The 22,020-nt window shown below is 34.9% G+C and overlaps 1 protein-coding gene across 2 annotated transcripts in view; it reads left to right on the plus strand.

The window, feature by feature from the left end:
* Lars1 (leucyl-tRNA synthetase 1) overlaps positions 1–22,020 on the plus strand; it is a 73,186-nt gene that overhangs the window by 11,284 nt on the left and 39,882 nt on the right. For both annotated transcript variants that reach the window (XM_076856764.1, XM_076856763.1), the window contains exons 3-14: positions 1,627–1,714; positions 2,086–2,166; positions 6,024–6,161; positions 9,404–9,565; positions 11,262–11,374; positions 12,508–12,571; positions 15,389–15,456; positions 15,564–15,789; positions 19,024–19,111; positions 19,197–19,273; positions 19,872–19,925; positions 21,336–21,476. In XM_076856764.1, the coding sequence (XP_076712879.1) occupies positions 1,627–1,714; positions 2,086–2,166; positions 6,024–6,161; positions 9,404–9,565; positions 11,262–11,374; positions 12,508–12,571; positions 15,389–15,456; positions 15,564–15,789; positions 19,024–19,111; positions 19,197–19,273; positions 19,872–19,925; positions 21,336–21,476 (1,300 nt within the window). The remainder of the gene's footprint in view (positions 1–1,626; positions 1,715–2,085; positions 2,167–6,023; positions 6,162–9,403; positions 9,566–11,261; positions 11,375–12,507; positions 12,572–15,388; positions 15,457–15,563; positions 15,790–19,023; positions 19,112–19,196; positions 19,274–19,871; positions 19,926–21,335; positions 21,477–22,020) is intronic.

Raw genomic sequence — 22,020 nt, forward strand, 5'->3', positions numbered from 1 at the left:
TACCAAAATACAGTTTCTGATGTTATACTTTAAACTATAATATTACTATATTCTACTATATTACTATAAATAAACTGTATTTTGGTTTTAGAATTCGGTCAACTTTAAGGTATTGAAAGTTATCAAAAGTTGGTGCTGGGGATGTAGCTCAGTTGATAGAGTGCTTGCCTTGCATGCACAAGGCCCTGGGTTCAATCCTCAGCACTCTCCCCGCGCAATGGCCTCCCACCGGAAAAAAAAAAAAAGGCCCTCTGAAAGTAATCAAAAGTGAACTGAAGCTGGGCGCGGTGACAGATGCCTGTAATCCCAGAAGCTCAGGAAGCTGAGACAGGAAGATTGCAAGTTCAAAGCCAGCCTCAGCAACAGTAAGGCTCTAAAGCAACTTAGTGAGACCCTGTCTCTAAATGCAATACAAAATAGGGCTGAGGATGTTGCTCAGTGATCGAGAGCCCCTGAGTTCAATCCCCAGTACACACCCCTCAAAGAAAAATGAAATGAAAAAGCCGATTTGTTCAACAAAAGAGAATGAACTGTGGGTGTATGTATTAGTGCTGAGGAAACTAAGTAATAAAATGTTGAGTGAAAAAAATCAAATAGAAGTCTCTATAAAATATACCATGTTTTATATAAAATCCACAAGAGAGTAAAGCTAAATGATATATTATTTATGGACATAGATATATATGTAAACTCTTCAAAAGAAAGGGAATGATATAAACAAATTTCAGGATATTGATTATCCCTGGTGGAAAAAAGTAGGGAGGAACACACAGGTAGTAGTATCAGTGGGTTTAAAACTTGGATAGTGCATTTACAAATGCTGCATAGCATATATAAGTTTTCTGTTCCTTTTAGTTTATATAATATAGCATATATATGCTGTACAGCATATGTATGTTAATGTAATTCATGAGGAAAAATAATGTCACATAATAAACAGCATTAAAAAGGTGTTTTTTAAAATCAATCTATCACATATTTTATTGTTTTATTTTACTTAAGGGACTTTGAATTGCTTTATATATGTCTAGTGAATACAATCTTATTAGTGAAACATTAAATTTATACAGATTTCCTAAGAGTATTAAATTTTTTAAATTAAATAATGTATTTTAGCTTAAGTTACACCTCTGGTATCTGCTACAAGATATTTATTTTTGCTTTTGCTTTTTCACCCAGCTAAAGATGTTTATCTTTTTTTCCTTTTTTGGTACCAGGGATTGAATCCAGCAGCCTTTACCACTGAGCTACAGTCCCAGCCATTTTTATGTTTTGAGACAGGATCTTTCTGAGTTTCTTAGGGCCTTACTAAATTCCTGAGGTTGGCCTCAGGCTTGTAATTCTTCTGCCCCAGAGACTTGAGTTAATGAGATTACAGGTGTGTGCCACCATACCTAGCCAAAGATGTTTATTTCTTAGTAGTTACCTACAAATGTATTCTTTGAAAATCAAAAGTGAGTTTCAGTTTTAGAGAACTTTTAATCTCTGGATTTATAAATTTACTTTTAAATAACTAAAATTTAACATGTTATTTATATTAAACGTTTCCTACACCCCATCCCTCATTGTAAAAGAAACTTGGCATTTTCATTTCTGAACTTTATTTTTTACATGATTGTTTTACAGCAAGGGCAAATACTTTGCAACCTTCCCATATCCATATATGAATGGCCGTCTGCATTTGGGGCACACATTTTCTTTATCCAAGTGTGAGGTAAAGCTTCTTCTACATTTAAATAATGGAATAGAATCCTTAATAAATAATATTTTGAAGAAAATGGCATATGTAGAAATTGCTTCTTGTTAAAAAAACTTAGAATTCCTTAATTTTAAACATAATTTTCATGTTTAGTTGATGTAATTTTTATATTTAATTTTCATATGTGTGTATTTGTGCAAGGTTCTAAGCATGTATGCATGTAACAAAACAGCAAAAACGACAGTGCATTAGAATTTTGGAATGACTGTAAAATCTAACTGGTGTTCTAAAGAAAGATAAGAAGAATAAAACTGTTCATGAAAAATTAGCATTTTGTATTTGTGTCTCATGTATACAGTAATTTAAATTTAATTTTCTTTCTATAGTTTGCAGTAGGGTACCAGAGATTAAAAGGAAAAAGCTGTCTGTTTCCCTTTGGTTTGCACTGTACGGGGATGCCTATTAAGGTAAGATTCCTTATAGGATTGGTTTTTACTTTTTTAGTTTAGAGCAAATACTAATATCCAATTCAAGAGCTTGATATAGGATTTTCAAATACTGCTATATTAAAATGTTTTGAGAAATGAGTTGAGTTTATTATAGTGAAGATTAATTGAAAAAAAACATTTGAAACCACGTCCAGTAGTGATGCATGCCTAAAATCCCAGTGATTCTGGAGGCTGAGTATCACAACTCTGAGGCCAGCCTTGGCAACTTACAAAGCTCAATCAATACATATATACATACACAGTATCATTTGAAAGAGTACTTAAATAAAAGGTATACACTAAAGTCTAAGTGATTTTTTTTTTTTTGCTGTTTTTTAATACCTTATATATTCATGTCTATGTTGAAATTGTAATTTCTAACCAGCAGAATGTACTGTGATTTGTGCATTGGGACATATACAGAATGTTAGCATAAAGTACTAAATACTGGTATCATATTTTGATTATTTATTGCAATATTGGAGTTTGAAACTCTACCACTAGCTAGATTCCCAGTCCTTTATATTTTTTGACAGAGTCTTGCTAAGTTGTCGATGCTGGCCTTGAAGAACTTGGAATCCTTCTGCTTTAGCCTTTAGTCTATGGGATTATAGGTGTTTGCCACTTGGGCTAACTTGATCATTTTTATAAATGTTTTCAATTGTTATGAACTGACACTAGAAATAATTCTCAATGAGTAATGGACCAGAAAATTAGCGTTGAAAAAAAAATCTTCTAAATATAATGAGATTAGGAATTTCTTTTTATTTTCCAGTCTTTCATTTTGAAGAAGTCAAAGCTACAAAAAAGGTGAAAGGATAATACAGTAAACAATATTATATTCTTTACCTGTGGTTACCAAGTCATACCCTGTACTTGTGTTAACATGTGCCACACATGTTAACATGATCTCTTTCAACATAAACACATGTGCACATGTGCTCCCGTGACCTTTTTAAAATTTTTTTATTTTTAAACAGTCCTGTGGGTTGAGCCCAGGGGCAGGCATTCTTCCACTGAGCTGTTTTGAGATAGGGTCTCACCAAGTTGCCCAGGCTGGCCTTGAAGTTGTGATCCTCCAACTTTAGCCTCTTGAGTAGCTAAGATCATAGGCATGAACCCCCACAACTTGTTCTTTCCCTTTTTCTATAAACTTTTTGAAGTAAGTTGGAGACTTAATATTTGGGTGTTACACCCAAATATTTCAGCATGTATCTCCTGAGAAGATAGACATTCTTTTACTCCATTGCAGTCACATTATCCCCTCAAAGAAATTTGGCATAGATGCAATATTATCATCTTTAAGCTCTGGCAAATTTCTTTCTTTTTTTTTTAAAAGAGAGAGAGAGAGAGAGAGAGAGAGAGAATTTTTTATTATTTGTTTTTTAGTTATCGGTGGACACAACATCTTTGTATGTGGTGCTGGGGATGGAACCTGGGCCGCATGCATGCCAGGCGAGCACGCTACCGCTTGAGCCACATCCCCAGCCCCTCTTTCTCTTTTAAAAAAATTTTTTTTTAGTTGTCAATGGACCTTTATTTGTTTACATGTGATGCTGAGAATCGAACTTAGTGCCTCACATGTGCTAGGCAATTGCTGTACTACTGAGCTACAACCCTAGCCCTAAATTTTTTAAAATAAATAAAATAAAAGTCCATCTCTTTTTTTAAATGAAACTTTTATTTATTTATTTTAAATATTTATTTTTTAGTTGTAGTTGGACACAATATGTTTATTTTATTTATTTATGTGGTAGTTAGGATCGAACCCAGGGCCTCACACATGCCAGGCAAGTGTTGTATCCCAGCCCCTAATTTATGGCAAGTTTTTTAGCTGTCCTAAGAAGTCTTTTCTGGTGGATTATTTTTCTTTTATGGGTCACCTGTTATATTAGCTTTCTTTAATTTGGGTTAAATACTCTGGCAAGAATTTTACATTGATGAAATGTACATTTCCCCCTATATCTATCAAAAAGCATATAATTGGTTGTTTTTCTCATTTTAATAATAACGAGTTAATATCACACAGATTTCTTCCTTCTAAAAGTGACATTTTCCCTTTATAATTAAAAAGTAATTTTTGGGGCCATACTTTGAGAACCTCTGAATATCCTGTTATTCAGTAACGAAGTGGATATAGTATTTTTTGATGATTTTTATCTGTATTAATTATTGTATTGGTAGTTGCAAAATGGTGACTTTCTGGTGTTCTTTTTAATAACTGAAGCTCTTCTGAATTTAAGTGCTCGCTTGCTCTTTCTCTCTCTCTCTCTTTTTTAATATGGTCCTAGGGATTGAATTCAGGGGCAGTTTGCCACTGAGCTACATGCCCCAGCCTTTTTATTTTTTGAGACAGGGCCTTGCTAAGTTGCTGAGGCTGGCTTGAACTTGGAATCCTGCCTTGGCTTCCCAAATTGCTGGGATTATAAGCAATTAAACACAGAGGAGGTGCCACCATACCTGGCACCTCCTCTGTTTTTAAAATTTTCAATTCTATGTATATATTTTTCTCATAACTGTAATGTTGCTTAGTTTCATCTTTGTTTTTTTTTTAATTTTTTTTGTTTTAATTACTTACACATGAAAATAGAATGCATTTATGCATTTTGGTATATTATACATAGATGGAATATAATTTCTCATTTTTCTGAATGTACATGTTGTAGAATCATATTGGTCAAGCATTATCTTTGTTTTCTTTTTAATATTTTTTGTAGTTGTAGATGGACAGAACACATTTATTTATTTATTTATTATTTTTATGTGGTGCTGAGAATCAAACCCAGTACCTCATGCATGGTAGGCAAGCGCTCTGCCACTGAACTATAGCTCCAGCCCTCATCTTTTTCTTTTTTTAAAAATTTTTTTTAGGGCTGGGGATGTGGCTCAAGTGGTAGCCCGCTTGCCTGGCATGCGTGTGGCCTGGGTTCGATCCTCAGCACCACATACAAAGATGTTGTATCCGCCGATAACTAAAAAATAAATATTAAAAATTCTCTCTCTCTCTCCTCTCTCACTCTCTCTTTTAAAAAAAAAATTTTTTTTATACCTTTACTTTTTTTTTTTTTTTTACGTGGTTCTGAGGATTGAACCCAGCGCCTCGCATGTGCTAGGCGAGTGCTCTACTGCTGAGCCACAACCCTAGCCCTCATCTTTGTGTTTGCCAGTGGACTCATTATGATATAATTGGTAAGAGTTGGGGCAGAAAGCCCAGATTCAAATGCTAGTTTTTTAGCTTGCTAGTTTTATAATCTTTCTTAAATCACTTTATTTCTTAGTGTCTTTTTTCTAATTTAGTACCTGTCCTGTCTACCTAGCAAATTGATCATGGTAAATAATGAACCATAGAAATTTAACTCTCACTACAAATATAATTATCTTTTTGTTCTTCTTTTTTTTTTGGTGCTGGGGATTGAATCCAGGGCCTTTTGCATGTGAGGGAAGCACTCTACCAACTGAGCTATATCCCCAGCCCCACAAATACAGTAATCTTTAAATACAGTAATCATTTAAATGATGCTGTTATTACTATTTAAAGTAACATTATGTTTTATATATATATTTGTTCTTCTCATGCCTAGCATATAATGTACTACACTGAGTATTCTGAGTATTGAATAAATGCTTGCTGAGGCAATCAACAAAAAAACTAATTTAATTTATAAATTAGTGAATTTTGAAGTACGTGATTTGTCTTATTTGAGTTTTCTGTGGTGATTTACATATGTATATTGCAAAATATTCAGAAAGTGTCAGTTTTGATTGGCTATAGAAATAATAGATACTCATTATTTCCTTGAATTTTGAACTTTACCATCTCTAATTTTGGGTTATAGGCATGTGCTGACAAGTTGAAAAGAGAAATAGAGCTGTATGGTTGTCCCCCTGATTTTCCAGATGAAGAAGAGGAAGAGGAAGAAATCAGTATTAAAACAGAGGATATAATAATTAAAGATAAAGCTAAAGGAAAAAAGGTTTGGTGGTGGTTGATATTTATGTTGAAATTTTGTATTTGTGTATTTATTTGTGCATTCTCTTATTAGCACATTACCTAGCACATAAAATGTAATTTTAAAGAAATATAAAATTAAAAATTTGTCTTTATTGCTTTTTTCTTTCCACTTTCTTTTAAAATATTTTTAGATTTACAGAGGAGTTGAAAGATAGTACTTAGTTCTCTTATAATCTGCAACCAGTTTTCTAGTGTTATATTTTAACTATGATATAATCCTCAAAACTAAGGAATTAATATTAGTCCAGTATTATTGGGTAAACTATAGATAAACTTCAAAACTCAAATCATTTAAATTGAATTTTGCCTTTAAAAAAAAATTTTTGTTGTTTTTGTTGTAGATGGACAAATAGTTTTTATTTTAGTATGGTGCTGCTGAACATTGAACCCAGTGCCTCACATGTGCTAGGCAAGCATTCTCCCACTGAGCTACAGCCCCAGCCCACTTTTTTTTTTAAAAAAAAAAAAAAAACAAAAAACTAATGTCCTTTTCTGTTCTAAGGTCCAATATAGGCTACCACATTGCATTTGGTTATTACGTCTCAGTACATCTCCTTAGTCTCCTCTGTCTTTATTGTCTTCTATGATTTTTGATGTTGTAAAGAGTATTCTTCAGATAGATAATTTAGGGACAGTCTTTTTTTTTTTTCATCTTTATTTTTTTTAAATTTTTATTGTTGGTTGTTCAAAACATTACATAGTTCTTGATATATCATATTTCACACTGTGATTCAAGTGGGTTAGGGACAGTCTTTTTTTGTTGTTGCTATAACAGAATACCACAAATTGGATGATTTATAATGATCAGAAACTTATTGGCTCACAGTTGTGGAGACTGGGACATCCTAGATTAAAGGGCCAGCATCTTGTGAGGGTCTTCTTGCTATGTCATTCATGATGGAAAGGCAATTAGATAGCAGAAGAGACAGAGAGTAAGCAAATGTGTGCAAGAGGGGGACAAATTTGTCCTTTTATTTATAAAGAACCCTCTCCTGTGATAATGACATTAATACATTCATGAGGACAGAGCTCTCATGGCCTATAACCTCTTAAAGGTTCCAATGCTTTTTTTTTTTTTAGTTGTAAGTGGATCTTTTATTTTATTTATTTATATGCAGTGCTGAGAATTGAACCCAGGGCCTCACACATGTGAAGCAAGTGCTCTACCACTGAGGCATAACCCCAGCCCCAAGTTTCCAACTCTTAATAGTGTTAATATAGGGGATTAAGTTTCTAACACATGCTTTGTGGGGCACGTTCAAATCCTGTCATAGACTGGCTTGCAATTTGGGTTTGTATGATTTTTTTTCTTATTGTTTAATTGATATTACTGGTATTGGAAAGAATACCAGATAATTCATGTATTCTTCTCAATGTATTATGTCAGCAAGTAGTAGATAATATGTTTGATTGGTGAAATTAACTTTTGTTACGGTGGTGTCTGTCAGGTTTTTCTCCTTTAAAGATTTCATTTTTTTTTTCTCTTTATAATTATGTATTTTGGGAGAGTTAATTTGAGGCTAAACATTTACTCATTAACGTTAGCATTCATCACTGTATCTTGCTTGTAATAGTTTTCTAGTGCTGATTTTCTGTTTTCCTCTTTCTATATTTATTATTTAGAATTCTTCTGAGAGGAATATTTGTCCTTTTCCCCTAATTTACTTATTTATTCAATCTTTTTAAATTTTATATCAGTGTGGATTTATATTTTATTCTTTAGGTTATAATCTAAACTGTCAAGGTTTTGTGTGTTTGTATGTCGTGGTGGTTATTATTACTCAAATTGTTCTAGTTTTGACCTTTGGAAGTTTGTTTTTTGGTATAGGGATTGAACCCAGGGGCGCTTAGCCACTGAGCCATCCCAAGCTCCTTTTTATATTTTAGAGACACGGTTGTTGCTTAGGCCCTTGCTAAGTCACTGAGGCTGGCTTTGAACTCGAAATCCTCCTGCCTCAGCCTCCTAAACCACTGAGATTACAGGTGTGCACCACTGTCCTGGGCCATTAGAAATTCTTTTAAGTTGATTCCTAGTGTCCATTTGACATTCCTCATCTTTCCTTTCTTTATTATATATTTGTTACTTTTTATTATTATTAGTTTTTCTTTTGTTGAATTAGGGGTTGAATCCAGAGGCCCTCTACCATGTGTGAGACACTGGGTTCTATTCTCAGCACTGCATATAAACAATAAAAATAAAGGTCCATCAACAACTACAAAAGTATTAAAAAAAAAGGGAGGGCTGGGGATATAGCTCAGTTGGTAGAGTACTTGCCTTGCATGCACAAGGCCCTGGGTTCAATCCCCAGCACTGCCTCCCCCCCCTGAAAAAAAAGGAAATGGGTAGAGTCATGTTTCTACCATTGATCTATAGGTCAATTCCATCACACTCAAAACTCCCTTGTGCTGTCTTAATAGATGCTTATTTTAATTTGACCTCCTCCAACCCTGGGCATTTAGTTGCCTTTTTTTTTTTTAAAAAAAAAAAAAAAAGAGAGAGTGGGGGAGAGAGAGAGAGAGAGAGAGAGAGAGAGAATTTTTTAATATTTATTTTTTAGTTCTCGGTGGACACAACATCTTTGTTTGTACGTGGTGCTGAGGATGGAACCCGGGCTGCACGCATGCCAGGCGAGCGCGCTACCGTTTGAGCCACATCCCCAGCCCTAGTTGCCTTTTTGATATTGGTAAATCCTGAGAAGGGAGAAAACTCTTGGTAGTAGCTTCTTTATAGCTAAAACAAAACTAACGTGAAAGAAGTATGTTGTATTAGAAGACAGGAAACAGAAAGTTTGGGACTGAGAGCTTACCTTCATGATTAGTAGTTCTTTGTCCATCTATTTAGTTATCATTGATAATAGTGTCTTGATGAATATCTTGACTGTATAGTTCTGTAGATAAAACAGTACACCTAACTTCTGCAACGTTCTGATGTATCAGTATTGTTTTGGAATTCAGAAAATCACCAAATTAGATTATTCAGTTAAAATTACTCTGGTCCTGGGGCTGGGATTGTGGCTCAGTGGTAGAATGCTTGCCTCACATGTGTGAAGCACTGGGTTCGATCATTAGCACCACATAAAAATAAATAAATAAAACGAGGTATTCTGTCCATCTAAACTAAAACAATCTTAAAAATAAAAATTTGCTCTGTTAAGTAGTTGTTGGTTATTATTTGATGGAGTTTGTTTTTGCCTGTGTTTTCAGAGTAAAGCTGTTGCTAAAGCTGGATCTTCTAAATACCAGTGGGGCATTATGAAATCCCTTGGATTGTCTGATGAAGAGATAGAAAAATTTTCTGAAGCAGAACATTGGCTTGATTATTTCCCACCACTGGCTATTCAGGATCTAAAGAGAATAGGTTTGAAGGTATGCCAATCACTTTCATAGTTGAAGAATATATGAAGAAAGCATTTATATTTAAGTTATTTTAAAAGACTTGGATTAACTCTTGCATTTGGAATAATATTTGCTGCCTGCATGCCTCTAAAGAATTGTACTGTTTTTCATTTGAGCATTGAAGCACTTTAATATTTGTCTTAGTGGAATGTATCCTAGTATGTCAACCATTATTAGAAAGGGGTCTACTGGCCAGGCACAGTGGCATAATCCTATAATCCCAGGGGCTCTGGAGGCTGAGACAGGAGGATTTCGAGTTCAAAGGCAGCTTTGGTAATTTAGGGAGGCACTAAGACACTGTGAGACCCTGTCTCTAAATAACATACAAAATAGGGCTGGGGATGTGGCTTTGTGGTTGAGTACCCCAGAGTTCAATTTCTGGTACAAAAAAAAAAAGAAAGGAGGTCTACTAAAAACACATGAAGAGCTGGGCATGGTGTCATGCTCCTGTAATCCCAGTGACTTGGGAGGCTGAGGCAGGAGCATTGCAAGTTGGAGACCAGCCTCAAAAATTTAGCAGGGCACTAAGCAACTTAGCAAGACCCCATTTCAAAATAAAAAAGATTGGGGATATTGTGCAGTGGTTAAGTGCCCTTGGGTTCAATCTCTCGAACACAAAAGCAAACCACAGACATGAAGAAGCGAAAGATTAACTCGAATATGGAATGTTATATTATTTAACTGTTTCTTCTTTAATTTATTATTGTTTCTGTATGTTTGTTAATATATAAATGTGTTTAAAACATTTATTAAACTTGTCATTGTGGTAATTGAGATCATATATATATATATATATATATATATATATATATATATATATATTTTTTTTTTTTTTTTTTTTTTTTTTTGGTATCACACATTTCAGAATCCTTAAGTCTGAATAGTGCTTATGTTAATTAACATTATTTCAGTACCCTAAATATTCAGGCAGGACTTTGCCTGAAAGGTTTAGTCCTACTTCTTTCAATTAAATAGGTCCCTTTAGCAGCAACCATCTTCAGCTTTCACAATTAATTGGTACTCTGAACCTCTGAACCCAGGGTCTTGTGCATGTGAGGCAAGCACTCTACCAATTTAACTATATCCCCAGTCCTGATATGTTATTTTAGTAAGTATAATTTGAAAACTTTTTTTCAATAGTTGACATAAGGGATTGGGGTTGTGGCTCAGAGGTAGAATGCTTGCCTGGCATGCATGAGGCATGGGTTCAATCCTCAGGACCACATAAAAATAAAGATGTTGTGTCCACCAAAAACTGAAAAATAAATGTTAAAAAATTCTCTCTCTCAAAAAAAAAAAAAAAGTATTGTGTCCACCTACAACTAAAAAAATAAATATTTACAAAAATAGTTGACATAATTCTTTTTTTTGTGGTACTGGGGATTGAACCTAGAGATGCTTAACCACTGAGCCACATCCCCAGCCCTTTTTGTATTTTGTTTTGAGACAGGGTCTTGCTAAGTTGCTTTGGCGCTTGCTAAGTTCTGAGGCTGGCTTTGAACTTGGGATTCTCCTGCCTCAAACTCCCAAATTGCCCAGCTTAATAGCTGATGTAATTCCAAGTTGGGGGAATAAAGGGTAGAAGAGTAAATAATTGATTTGTAGGAATTCTTTTAAAATTTTCGGAAATTTCTCAAAAATTACCTTTTCTTTTTTCCTTTTATAGGTAGACTGGCGTCGTTCCTTCATTACCACTGATGTTAATCCTTTCTATGATTCATTTGTCAGGTGGCAATTTTTAACATTAAGAGAAAGAAACAAAATTAAATTTGGGAAGCGGTGAGTTTAATATCCTTTATAGAAAAGTAAAAATCATATAATTCTTGTTTTACAATTCAGTGTTCATAGGCTACTTTTTTTTTCAAGTGGCGAGGAGGATTGAACACAGAAGTATTCTACCTCTGAGCCACGTCCTAGGGGCCTTTTTAAATTTTATTTTAAGGCAGGATTTTGCTAAGTTGCCCAGAGAGGACTTGAACTTGTGATCCTTCTGCCTTAGCCTCCCAAGTATCTGGGAGCTGCTGTGTCTAGCCTGTCCTTTTACTTTTCATAATTTTTTTTTTTTTCTCTTGTATCTTTTTCTTTTTCTCTAGCCAGTGTCTTAATTTTCTTGTGCTGCTTTGTATTTGTGACAGATAGAACCAGGGAAAAGAGAACTATTGGCTTTTATGATGTTATTAAAAAGATTCCTGGCCAAGCAGAAAAATGATGATTTTATTTCTGTTTTAGTTTGTATTTTTTTTTTTGTAGGGTGGAGGCGGCTACTGGGGATTGAACTCAGGAGCACTTGGCAGTAAGCCACATCCCCAGCCCTATTTTGTATTTTATTTAGAGACAAGGTGTCATTGAAGTTGCTTAGCGCCTTGCTTTTGCTGAGGCTGGCATTGAATCCACGATCCTCCTGTCTCAGTCTCCCAAGCTACTGGGATTATAGGAGTGTGCCACCATGCCCAGCTTAGTTTGTATTTTTTTTCTATAAATTAAGATTCTTTTTTGACTATGTAGATTAAATAAAAGCTATTTGCATTTCACAAGGGAATTTATATCTTATACTCTTATTTTTGTGATGCTGGGGATTGAACCCAGGGCCTGGTGCTCCACCGAGGCAAGCACCCTACTAACTGAGCTATATCCCCAACCTAGTTATAATCTTTCTTATTCATACCACAAAGTCAAGATCAGTGCATATTTTTCAATGGCATTACCTTTGATGAAGGTAGAAATATTTCATTAGTAACTAGAGTGACAGTAGAACTCATTTAAAAGTATAAATAATAGATGTAGACAGTTGTTCAGTCAGAAATTTTAGTTATAAGTCATGCTGGTAAGACATCAGAAGCAACATTGGCAAATATGTTAATATATAATTCAAATATTATAATAGCTTCTGTTACTTACTGTTTATTTCTTAGGTATACCATTTATTCTCCAAAAGATGGACAACCTTGTATGGATCATGACAGACAAACTGGAGAGGTGATTATTTGTGACATAGAATAGCTATTACAATAATCTTCTTTTTTTTTTTTTTTCTTAATACTTTTATTTAGTTGTTTATGGTGCCGAGGATCAAACCAGTGCCTCACACGTGTTAGGCAAGCACACTACTACTGAGCTACAACCCCAGTCCTATAATAATCTTTCATATGGCCCTATCCAGTTTTTTTGGTACTGGGGATTGAATTCAGGGGCACTTGACCACTGAGTCACATCCCAAGCCCATTTTTGTATTTTATTTAGAGATAGTGTCTCACTGAATTGCTAAGCGCCTGGCTTCTGGTGAGGCTGGCTTTGAACTTGAGATCCTCCTGCCTCAGCCTCTCAAGCCACTGGGATTACAGGCGTGTAGCCTAGCCTTTAATCCCAGTTTTAAATGAGAAACCTAAAAATAACTTCATTGCAATACTGAGTTTTTTTTTTTTTTTTTAAATATTTTTGTAGTTGTTGATAGATCTTTATTTTTTATTTATTCATACATTATACTGAGAATTGAACCCAGTGCCTCACACATGCCAGGCAAGTGCGCTACCACTGAGCCCCAACCCCAGCCCCCTGAGGTGTTTATTCATGATACTTTGATGGGTGTCAAAAGGGAAATCGGAATATAATAAAAGTGCCTGTATCATATCTATGACTTGCTACTACTCTAAGAGCAATCTTAGGACCAGCTATATCACCTTGTTCAGAAAAACACTGTTAAATAAATCTCACACAAAAATTGTGGAATCAAAGTGCTGAATCAAAGCTTTTTAGAGTGGGGCCTAGGAATCTGTTTTTATAAGGCTGTCATTGTGACTCATATGCATGTTAATGTTTGAGAAGCACCATTTGGAAAATATACAGGTCTAAAAAGAGTGTGGGGAAAGATAATGAGATATGTGGTTAAATATCTTTTAGGGTGGGTACAGGAGTTTGAACTCCAGGGTGCTTAACCACTGAGCCACATCTCACCCCTTTTTATTTTGAGACAGGGTCTCAATAAGTTGTTTAGGGCCTTTATTTTGCTGAGGCTGACTTTGAACTTGCAACCCTCCTGCTTCAGCCTCCTGAGTTGCTGGGATTATAGGCATATACCGTCTTACCTGGCTGTGGCTACCTTTTGACATATACAGATTCCATTTATATGTGTTTTAATCATGTGTCTACTTCTTTCCTAAGTGCTTCCTAAAGCCGCTCATGAAATAGTTCCGTCTACATTATTGTAGAACATGTTAGTAACATTATTCCCTCTAATACTTGAATAAAATAAGGGTAAGCAATTTGAAGTCTTGGCACAGTAAATCGATGACAATGTCAGCATCTAAGCTTATGGACTCTTTGTCCCTTTTCTGTTGCTGTAATTGAATACCACAGAGTAAATAACCTTTATTCGTAGTTTATATTGAATTTGCATAAATTACCAAATAGAGGTTATTTACTTCTCAGTTCTATAGAACGGGAGATCCAAGATCAAGGGGATACATCTGGTATAAAGTCCTTGCTGGTGAAGAGTCTCTGCAGAGTCACTAGGTGGAGCCCTGCATCACATGATGAGAGGGGCACATATGAGAGAAGGAGGCACACTGACTTTTATAACAGATCTCTTTTCAAAATAACTCATTAACCTATTAATCCATTAATTCATGAATGACCTAATACTTCTTAAAAGTCCTACCTGGTCCCATCTTTTAATACTTCACAATGGGGATTAAATTTTAACATGAGTTTTGATGAGGACATTCAACCATAGTGTAATCCTGTGAGTACCTTACTCTTTATCTTTGAGCATTTTTTTTTTTTTTTGGCGGGGGGCAGTACTGGGCATTGGGCTCAGGGGTACTTTATGACTAAGCTACACCTCCAGCCCTTTTTATTTATTTATTTAAAAAATTTGAGACAGGATCTCCCAAAGTTGCTTAGGGCTTCACTAAGTTGCTGAGACTGGTCTTGAACTTGTGATCCTTTTGCCTCAGCCTCCTGAATTATGGGATAACAGGTGTGTGCAGCCACACCCAACTCAAAATTCAAAAGTTTTTGAGCATTGACATGACACTCAGAAGTGTTTTGGAGCAGTTTGGATTTTTGATTTTTCGATTATACATAGAGTTTGAAAAGTTTTGGATTTTGGAACATTTTGGATGTAAGATTTACAGGTTAGGGTTGCTTAACCAGTAAAGTACATGCAAATATTCCAAAGTCTGAAAAATTCTGAAATCTGAAATACTTCTGCTTCCAAGCATTTTAGATAAGGGATACTTAACCTATTTAGCCAGCGTTTGCAGTCCTAAATTTTAATAATGCTTTAGAATTTTTCAAAACACTTTTTATTTCCTTATGTTTCTCAGGACTGTCTGTGTGAGACACAGCAAAGTTATTTTATAGAACAGAAAAGAAAGGCTCAGGGACATTGTGATTGCCTTGTTTAAGCTATTAGGAAGGGTGAAATTAAGTTTATAATGCACATCATATGATGCCTGAACCAGTATATGTCTGTGGAGTCTACTCTTTGGGATCTGCCTCGGTGGGCAGGATTTGGGATTTTTTTTTTTTTTTTTTTAATATTTCTTAATTTTCGGTGGACACAACATCTTTGTTTTGTATGTGGGATTTTGATGAACACCATTTTGACTGATGATTCTTTCCCTGGATATGATCAGCACTTCAATGGCAGTATCTTCAGTAGAAGAAAGTATTATTCTAACAGTGTGAGAACCCATGTTAGAAATTTATATTTAGTTTCCCACATAGGTGAGTAGGTTTAATGCAAGTCTTTTTTTTTCCCCCCTGAAATTTTTGTTTTGTTTATTTGTGTAGGGTGTTGGACCTCAGGAATATACTTTAATGAAATTGAAAGTGCTTGAACCATACCCATCCAAATTAAGGTAGGTTTGTCAACAAGTTATTGTTTCATCATTTCTGAACTGATAGTTGTGTGCAACCCCCCCCTTTTTTTTTTTTTTTAACAAAAGTACATACTTTTTCTTCTTAGTGGCTTGAAAGGTAAAAATATCTTCTTAGTAGCTGCTACTCTCAGACCTGAGACCATGTTTGGACAGACAAACTGTTGGGTTCGTCCTGACATGAAGTACATTGGATTTGAGATTGCAAATGGTGATATATTCATCTGCACTCAAAGAGCAGCCAGGAATATGTCATACCAGGGCTTTACCAAAGACAATGGAGTGGTGCCTGTTGTTAAGGAATTAATGGGTGAGGTAAGTTGATTAGCACACTTTTTATTTTCATGCATATAGTTAGAGGAAAATTTCAACAGTGAAGCATTTAATTTTTTTAAAAATTAAGGTATACAAGCAGTAAAGTGGATAAGTCATTTGTATTTTTTTTAGTATTTAGTTGTAGATGGACACAACTCCTTCCTTCCTTCCTTCCTTCCTCCCTCCCTCCCTCCCTCCCTCCCTTCCTTCCTCCCTCCCTCCCTCCCTCCCTTCCTTCTTCCCTCCCTCCCTTCCTTCCTCCCTCCCGCTGAGGATCAAACCCAGTACCTTATAAGTACTGGGCAAACACTCCACCAATGAGTCACAACCCTAGCCCAAGTCATTTGTATTTTATTGACTTTTCATGTGTATATGCTTATGTAAATACCACCAAATCAAGAGATGAAACAATTCTAGCAGTACTCCGGAGGGCTATATCATGTCCATATCATGATCAGTACTCATCTTTCTCCTCTAAAGGGAATATTTGCTCTGACTTCACCAAAAAATGGTTGGTATTCTTTTAACTTTTCATAATGGAACTTTATGATATGCACTCTTTTGTGTCCAGCTTCTTTTGCTCAATATTATGTGGGATTTTTGCAGTTGGGCATAGTAGTAGTTATTTTTTTATTGCTGTATAGAATTGTATTTTATGTCACTAAAATAGTATTTTTAAAATTTTTGTTTTAACTCAATATTTGAAAAATACAAAAAATGTGATATATACACATAATAGAATTTTACTCAGTTGTAAAGAACAAAATTATGTAATTTGTAGGAAAAGGTATGGAATTGGAGAACATCATGTTAAATAAAATATGCCACATGGGGAAAGTCAAGGACTGCATGTTTTCTCTATAATGTGGAAGCTAGAGAAAGAAAAAAAAGAGTATTTAATGAAAATAAAGGCAAGACCAATTGAATGGAGGAGTAAAGGGTGGAACCAAGGGGAGGAAGGAGGGGAGGGATAGAAGGGGTACTAGGGAATGAAACTGACCAAATTGTTTTGTGCATGTATGAATATATCACAAGTGAATCCCAATATTATGTATAATTATAATGTACCTGTTAAAAATTAATAGGAAAGTATAGACAGTTTTCCTCAAGAGACTTAATGACATTTTATTTGCTTTTTGAATACTATTGACTGTGTTCCTGGAAATATTAAATTTGGAATTGCTGCTGCTTTTTTTCCTGAAAAGCAAGTCTTGATTGATAATTAAATCTGGATAGTCTTGTGGCTTTTATGTTTATAGGTTATCTACTTAATTGTCAGTATTTCTGAGTTTGTTTTCTCCTAGTAATGCTGATCTTTGATATCTTAATAATCTCTTAAAAGAAAAACATGAATAAACCTGATGCAGTGGTGCATGCCTGTAATGCCAGTGGCTCCAGAGGCCAAGGCAGGAATATCACAGGTTTGAAGCCAGCCTCAACAATTTAATGAGACTGTAAGCAACTAATAAGACCCTGTCTCAAAATGAAGAATTTTTAAGAAGGGCTGGAGATGTGGCTCAGTGGTTAAGTGCTCCCTGGGTTCAATTCCTGGTCCCCCGCCATCCACCACCACACCACAAAAAAAAAAAAAGAAAGAAAGAAAACATCAATAGAGTATAATTTATTTCATTTATTTTGTTAAATTAAATATTTATTTATTTATTTTGCCATGTTAGATATTGAACTGAGGACCTTATTGATGCTAGGCAAATGTTTTGTGAGCTATACCCTCGGCCCTTTATATTTTATTTTTTTATACAGGATGTTGCTAAGTTGTATAGACTGACCTTGAATTTGTGATCCTCCTGCCCCCAACCTCTTGAGTAGCTGGGATTACAGCCATGTGCCACAGTTCCGCCTACAATTATTTTAAATGAAAGTATAACATTATCTCTTATTGATGTACCTTTTTTTTTTTTGGGTACCAGGGATTGAACTCAGAAGTACTCAACCACTAGCCACCTCCCCAGCCCTATTTTTAATATATTTAGAGATAGGGTCTCACTGAGTTGCTTAGAGCCTTGCCATTGCTGAGGCTGGCTTTGAACTCGAGATCCTCCTGTAATCAGCCTCCCAAGCTGCTGGGATTACAGGCATGCACCACCACGCCTGGCTATGTACCATATTTTATTACATGATTTTTCTGTCTTTGAAAACTTGTGTGGTTTCCAGGTTTTCCTAGTATTATTGACTCAGCATTCAGTGTGTTCCTCAAATAAAAAATAATTCTTTTCACTGGATCTGAGTTTCATGAATGTTTTTGTGGCTCTTACAATGAATTCCTCTATTTTCCTCAAAGGAGTGCATTATCATAACCAGTGTATTCAGCATAACATTGCTTGGTTTAGATAGTATCATTTAAAATTATCTTTAGTAGATATAAAAGAATTGAGTTGCATTTTATTTAATATTTTTTTATGTATATTCTATTTTATTTATTCATTTTTAGAGTAGGATTTATTCAAGTGAAAAGAAGAGAGAGAGAACTCCCACAGGGCAAGGAGAGGACCCTATAGATGTTGCCCTGTATTTGTTTGTTTATTTATTTTAGTACGGGGGATTGAACCCAGGGGTGCCGAACCACTCAGCTACATCCCCAGCCTTTTTAATTTTTTTTTTTTTTTAAAGAGAAAGAGAGAGAATTTTAATATTTATTTTTAAATTATCTGTGGACACAACATCTTTGTTTGTATGTGGTGCTGAGGATCGAACCCGGGCCGCATGCATGCCAGGTGAGCGCGCTACCGCTTGAGCTACATCCCCAGCCCCCTTTTTAAAAATTTTTAAGACAGGGTCTGACTAAGTTGTTAGGGCCTTGCTAAGTTGCTGAGGCTGGCTTTGAACTTGTTATCCTCCTGCCTCAGCCTCCTGAGCCCCTAGGATTACAGGCATGCCTGGCTTATTTTTTTAATGGACAAAATTGTACATGTTTGTGGTGTACAAAATGATGTTTTGAAATATGTATGCATTGTACAATGGGCAAATCAAGCTCATTAACAAATGTATTACATGACATTTTGTTGTGAGAATACTTAAAATCTTTTAGTGGTTTTCAAAGATAACAATGTATTTTTTTAACTATACTCTTTATGTCGTGCAACAATGAATCTAATGAGCTTATTCCTATGTATTTTTCATTACTAGCTCTTTTGGCTTAAAACATTAATAGTGTTTTAAATTCTAATGGTCACAATAAATTTCTTTAATGTTTATTTTGATCTTTTTCATATGTAGGAAATTCTTGGTGCATCACTTTCTGCACCCTTAACATCCTATAAGGTGATCTATGTTCTTCCAATGCTCACCATTAAGGAGGATAAAGGTAAAGAGTGCATAAAAATTTCTAGAAATACTTTGGTAATCACATTCTGGTTGTATTAGTTAATTCTACACTTTTTAAAAATAAGGTACGGGTGTGGTCACAAGTGTTCCATCTGATTCCCCCGATGATATTGCTGCCCTCAGAGATTTGAAGAGAAAACCAGTAAGTATCTGAGTTTTATGTTCTTATTTCGTCTTTACCATCCCATTTATTATATACTTCTGAACTATGGTATGAGAAAAGGCTAAAAAGATGCTCATTTATTTATCTTTTGTTTTTTTTTGGGTGGTGCTGGGGTTTGAACCCACGTCCTTGTGCATGCTAGACAAGCACTCTACCAACTGAGCTATATCCCCAGACCTGCATTTTCTTTAAACTGATTCTAACCTATGTTTTTAATGTTTAAGTATTTTCAGTGGTTGGAATTTTGAATATAGTGTTTCATAGAATTTGGAAAAAGTTTTTTATATTCATATTTTTATTGCAAATAACAATGTGACTTTAATTATATGTGAGCATGTCTATGTACATTTTTGCATTTGACTGTACAGTTTCATGATTTAAGGCATTTACTGTAATGTAAGGTATTCAATTTTAAAAGTTATAGATTCCTTCTTGATGTATTTAGTAAAGTTAAATAAAATTGTTCTGTATGGAGAGAACAAATAATAGTTTAAAAAGGTTTGGAGATTGCTTCTCTTAATGATTATATTAGTGAAGTATTGATCACTAGTGTTAGTTTATGAATTTTTTTTTGTAGGCCTTACGAACAAAATACGGAATTAGAGATGACATGGTCTTGCCATTTGAGCCGGTGAGTACATGGACACAATCACATTCTTCTTTTTTTTTTTTTTTTGGTCAGAGAAAATAAGAACAAAAGTTTTCCTTGTAACAAAGCTAAAATAATTGGTGAAGTATGAAAATATGGACGGGAATTTCCTTAAGGATTTACTCACTTTAATATCTTCTGTGACAGATGATGGCAAGAGAAAGGCTAACAATAAGCATTTTCTTATCACATGTCATTGGCATATATGAAACAAATAGCTTTTTTTTTTTTTTTTTTCTTTTAAAACCACTGAGCCATATCCCTGGCTTTAGAGACAGGGTCTCTATAGGTTGCTTAGGGCCTTGCTAAGTTGTTGAGGCAGGCTTTAAACTTGTGATTTTCCTGTCTCAGCCTCCTGAGCTGCTATGGAACAAATAGCTTTTTAGTATCAGCAATTTAGTAGTAGCCTGTTGTTTTATGATGAATTCCCTGTTTTTTAAAGGCAAAATTTACCATATTACTCATTAATATTTTTATTTTAATTTTTTTGGTATCAGGGATTGAACTCAGGGCACTTAACCACTAAGCTGCATCCCCAGCCATTTTTTATATTGTATTTAGAGACAGGGTCTCACTGAGTTGCTTAGGGCCACACTAAGTTGCTGAGGCTGGCTTTGAACTTGTGATCCTCCTGCCTCATCCTGTCCAAGCCACTGGAATTACAATCATGCGCCACCACACTCAGCTTACTCATGAATATTTTTTGTGACCATAATAACCTTAATCAAATCCTACAACCCTTTTATTTGTGCTTACATGTTAGTGCTTGCAGAAGAAAAAAATTTAAATTACTCTCAAATAACTTTCTTGAAGAATCCAGAAAATTTAATGTAAACCAAAAGCAAGAACATCCACAAAAATAGTTGTAAATGTTGTTTTGCTAGTTTCAATGTTAATTATTTAGTTAACTGTACACCAGTGGAGAGTTAAGAACTATGATAGTTTGGTAGGTGAAGGACATTGTGGGGGGTTAATACATAATTTAATTTCTTTTTTTAGAGTGTGTGATACTGGGGATTGAACCAAGGAGCACTCTACCACTGAGCTATATCCTCAGCCCTTTTTGAAAAAAAAATTTTTTTTTTTTTTTTTTGAGAAAGTCATTGCTAAGGCTGGCATTGAACTTGGCAATCTTCCTTCCTCAGCCTCCTGAGTAGCTGGGATTACAGGTGTGTGCCACCATACCTGTCCAGAGTTTGGTTTTTGTGGGAAGGAGGACAAATTCACATCTAGAAGTTAGTCACTTTTTGATTATTTAATGTGTGTCACTATCATATGATATATAAAATCTGAAATAACACTTCATGGGACATTAAATGAAAAAAGAACTTTGCCCATAGTGCTTTTTGTTCATTCAGTATAAAAATAAGTTTTTGACGTTTCTCTTTGCAGGTGCCAGTCATTGAAATCCCAGGTTTTGGAAATCTTTCTGCTGCAACCATTTGTGATGAGTTGAAAATTCAGAGCCAGAATGACCGAGAAAAACTTGCAGAAGCAAAGGAGAAATTGTATCTAAAAGGATTTTATGAAGGTGTAAGTGATACTTTTTATTATTTTTAATTGATTTATTTCATACTCTGTGATTTTTTTTAAAGACTTTGGAAAAAATATTCAGTGTAGTTTCAGCAGTACATTGATTTGAGAGCATTGATATAAGATTATGTTCTATTTCTATTTTAAAATTTTAAGTTGTTGATGGATTTTATTTATATGTGGTGCTGAGAATCAAACCCAGTGCCTCACACATATTAGGCAAGTACTCTACCACTAAGCTACAACTCTAGCCTAAATTTCTATTTTTTATTTTGCCTTGTATTCAGAAATATTTTCAGATTATATATATATTTGCCTTCTGTAAATCTCTATGAAATGAATTTCTCAGCTGGTATGGTGGTGCACACCTGTAATGCCAGCAGCTTGGGAGGCTGAGGCAGGAGGACTGTGAGTTCAAAGCCAGCCTCAGCAATTTAGCAAGGCCCTAAGCAACTTAGCATGATTCTGTCTCTAATAAAAATGCAAAAAAAGGGCTCAGGAGATGGCTCTCCTGGGTTCAATCTCCAGTACAAAAAAAAAAAAA

This window comes from Callospermophilus lateralis, chromosome 5 (genome assembly GCF_048772815.1).
Source record: "Callospermophilus lateralis isolate mCalLat2 chromosome 5, mCalLat2.hap1, whole genome shotgun sequence".
NCBI classification, from domain to species: Eukaryota; Metazoa; Chordata; class Mammalia; order Rodentia; family Sciuridae; genus Callospermophilus; species Callospermophilus lateralis.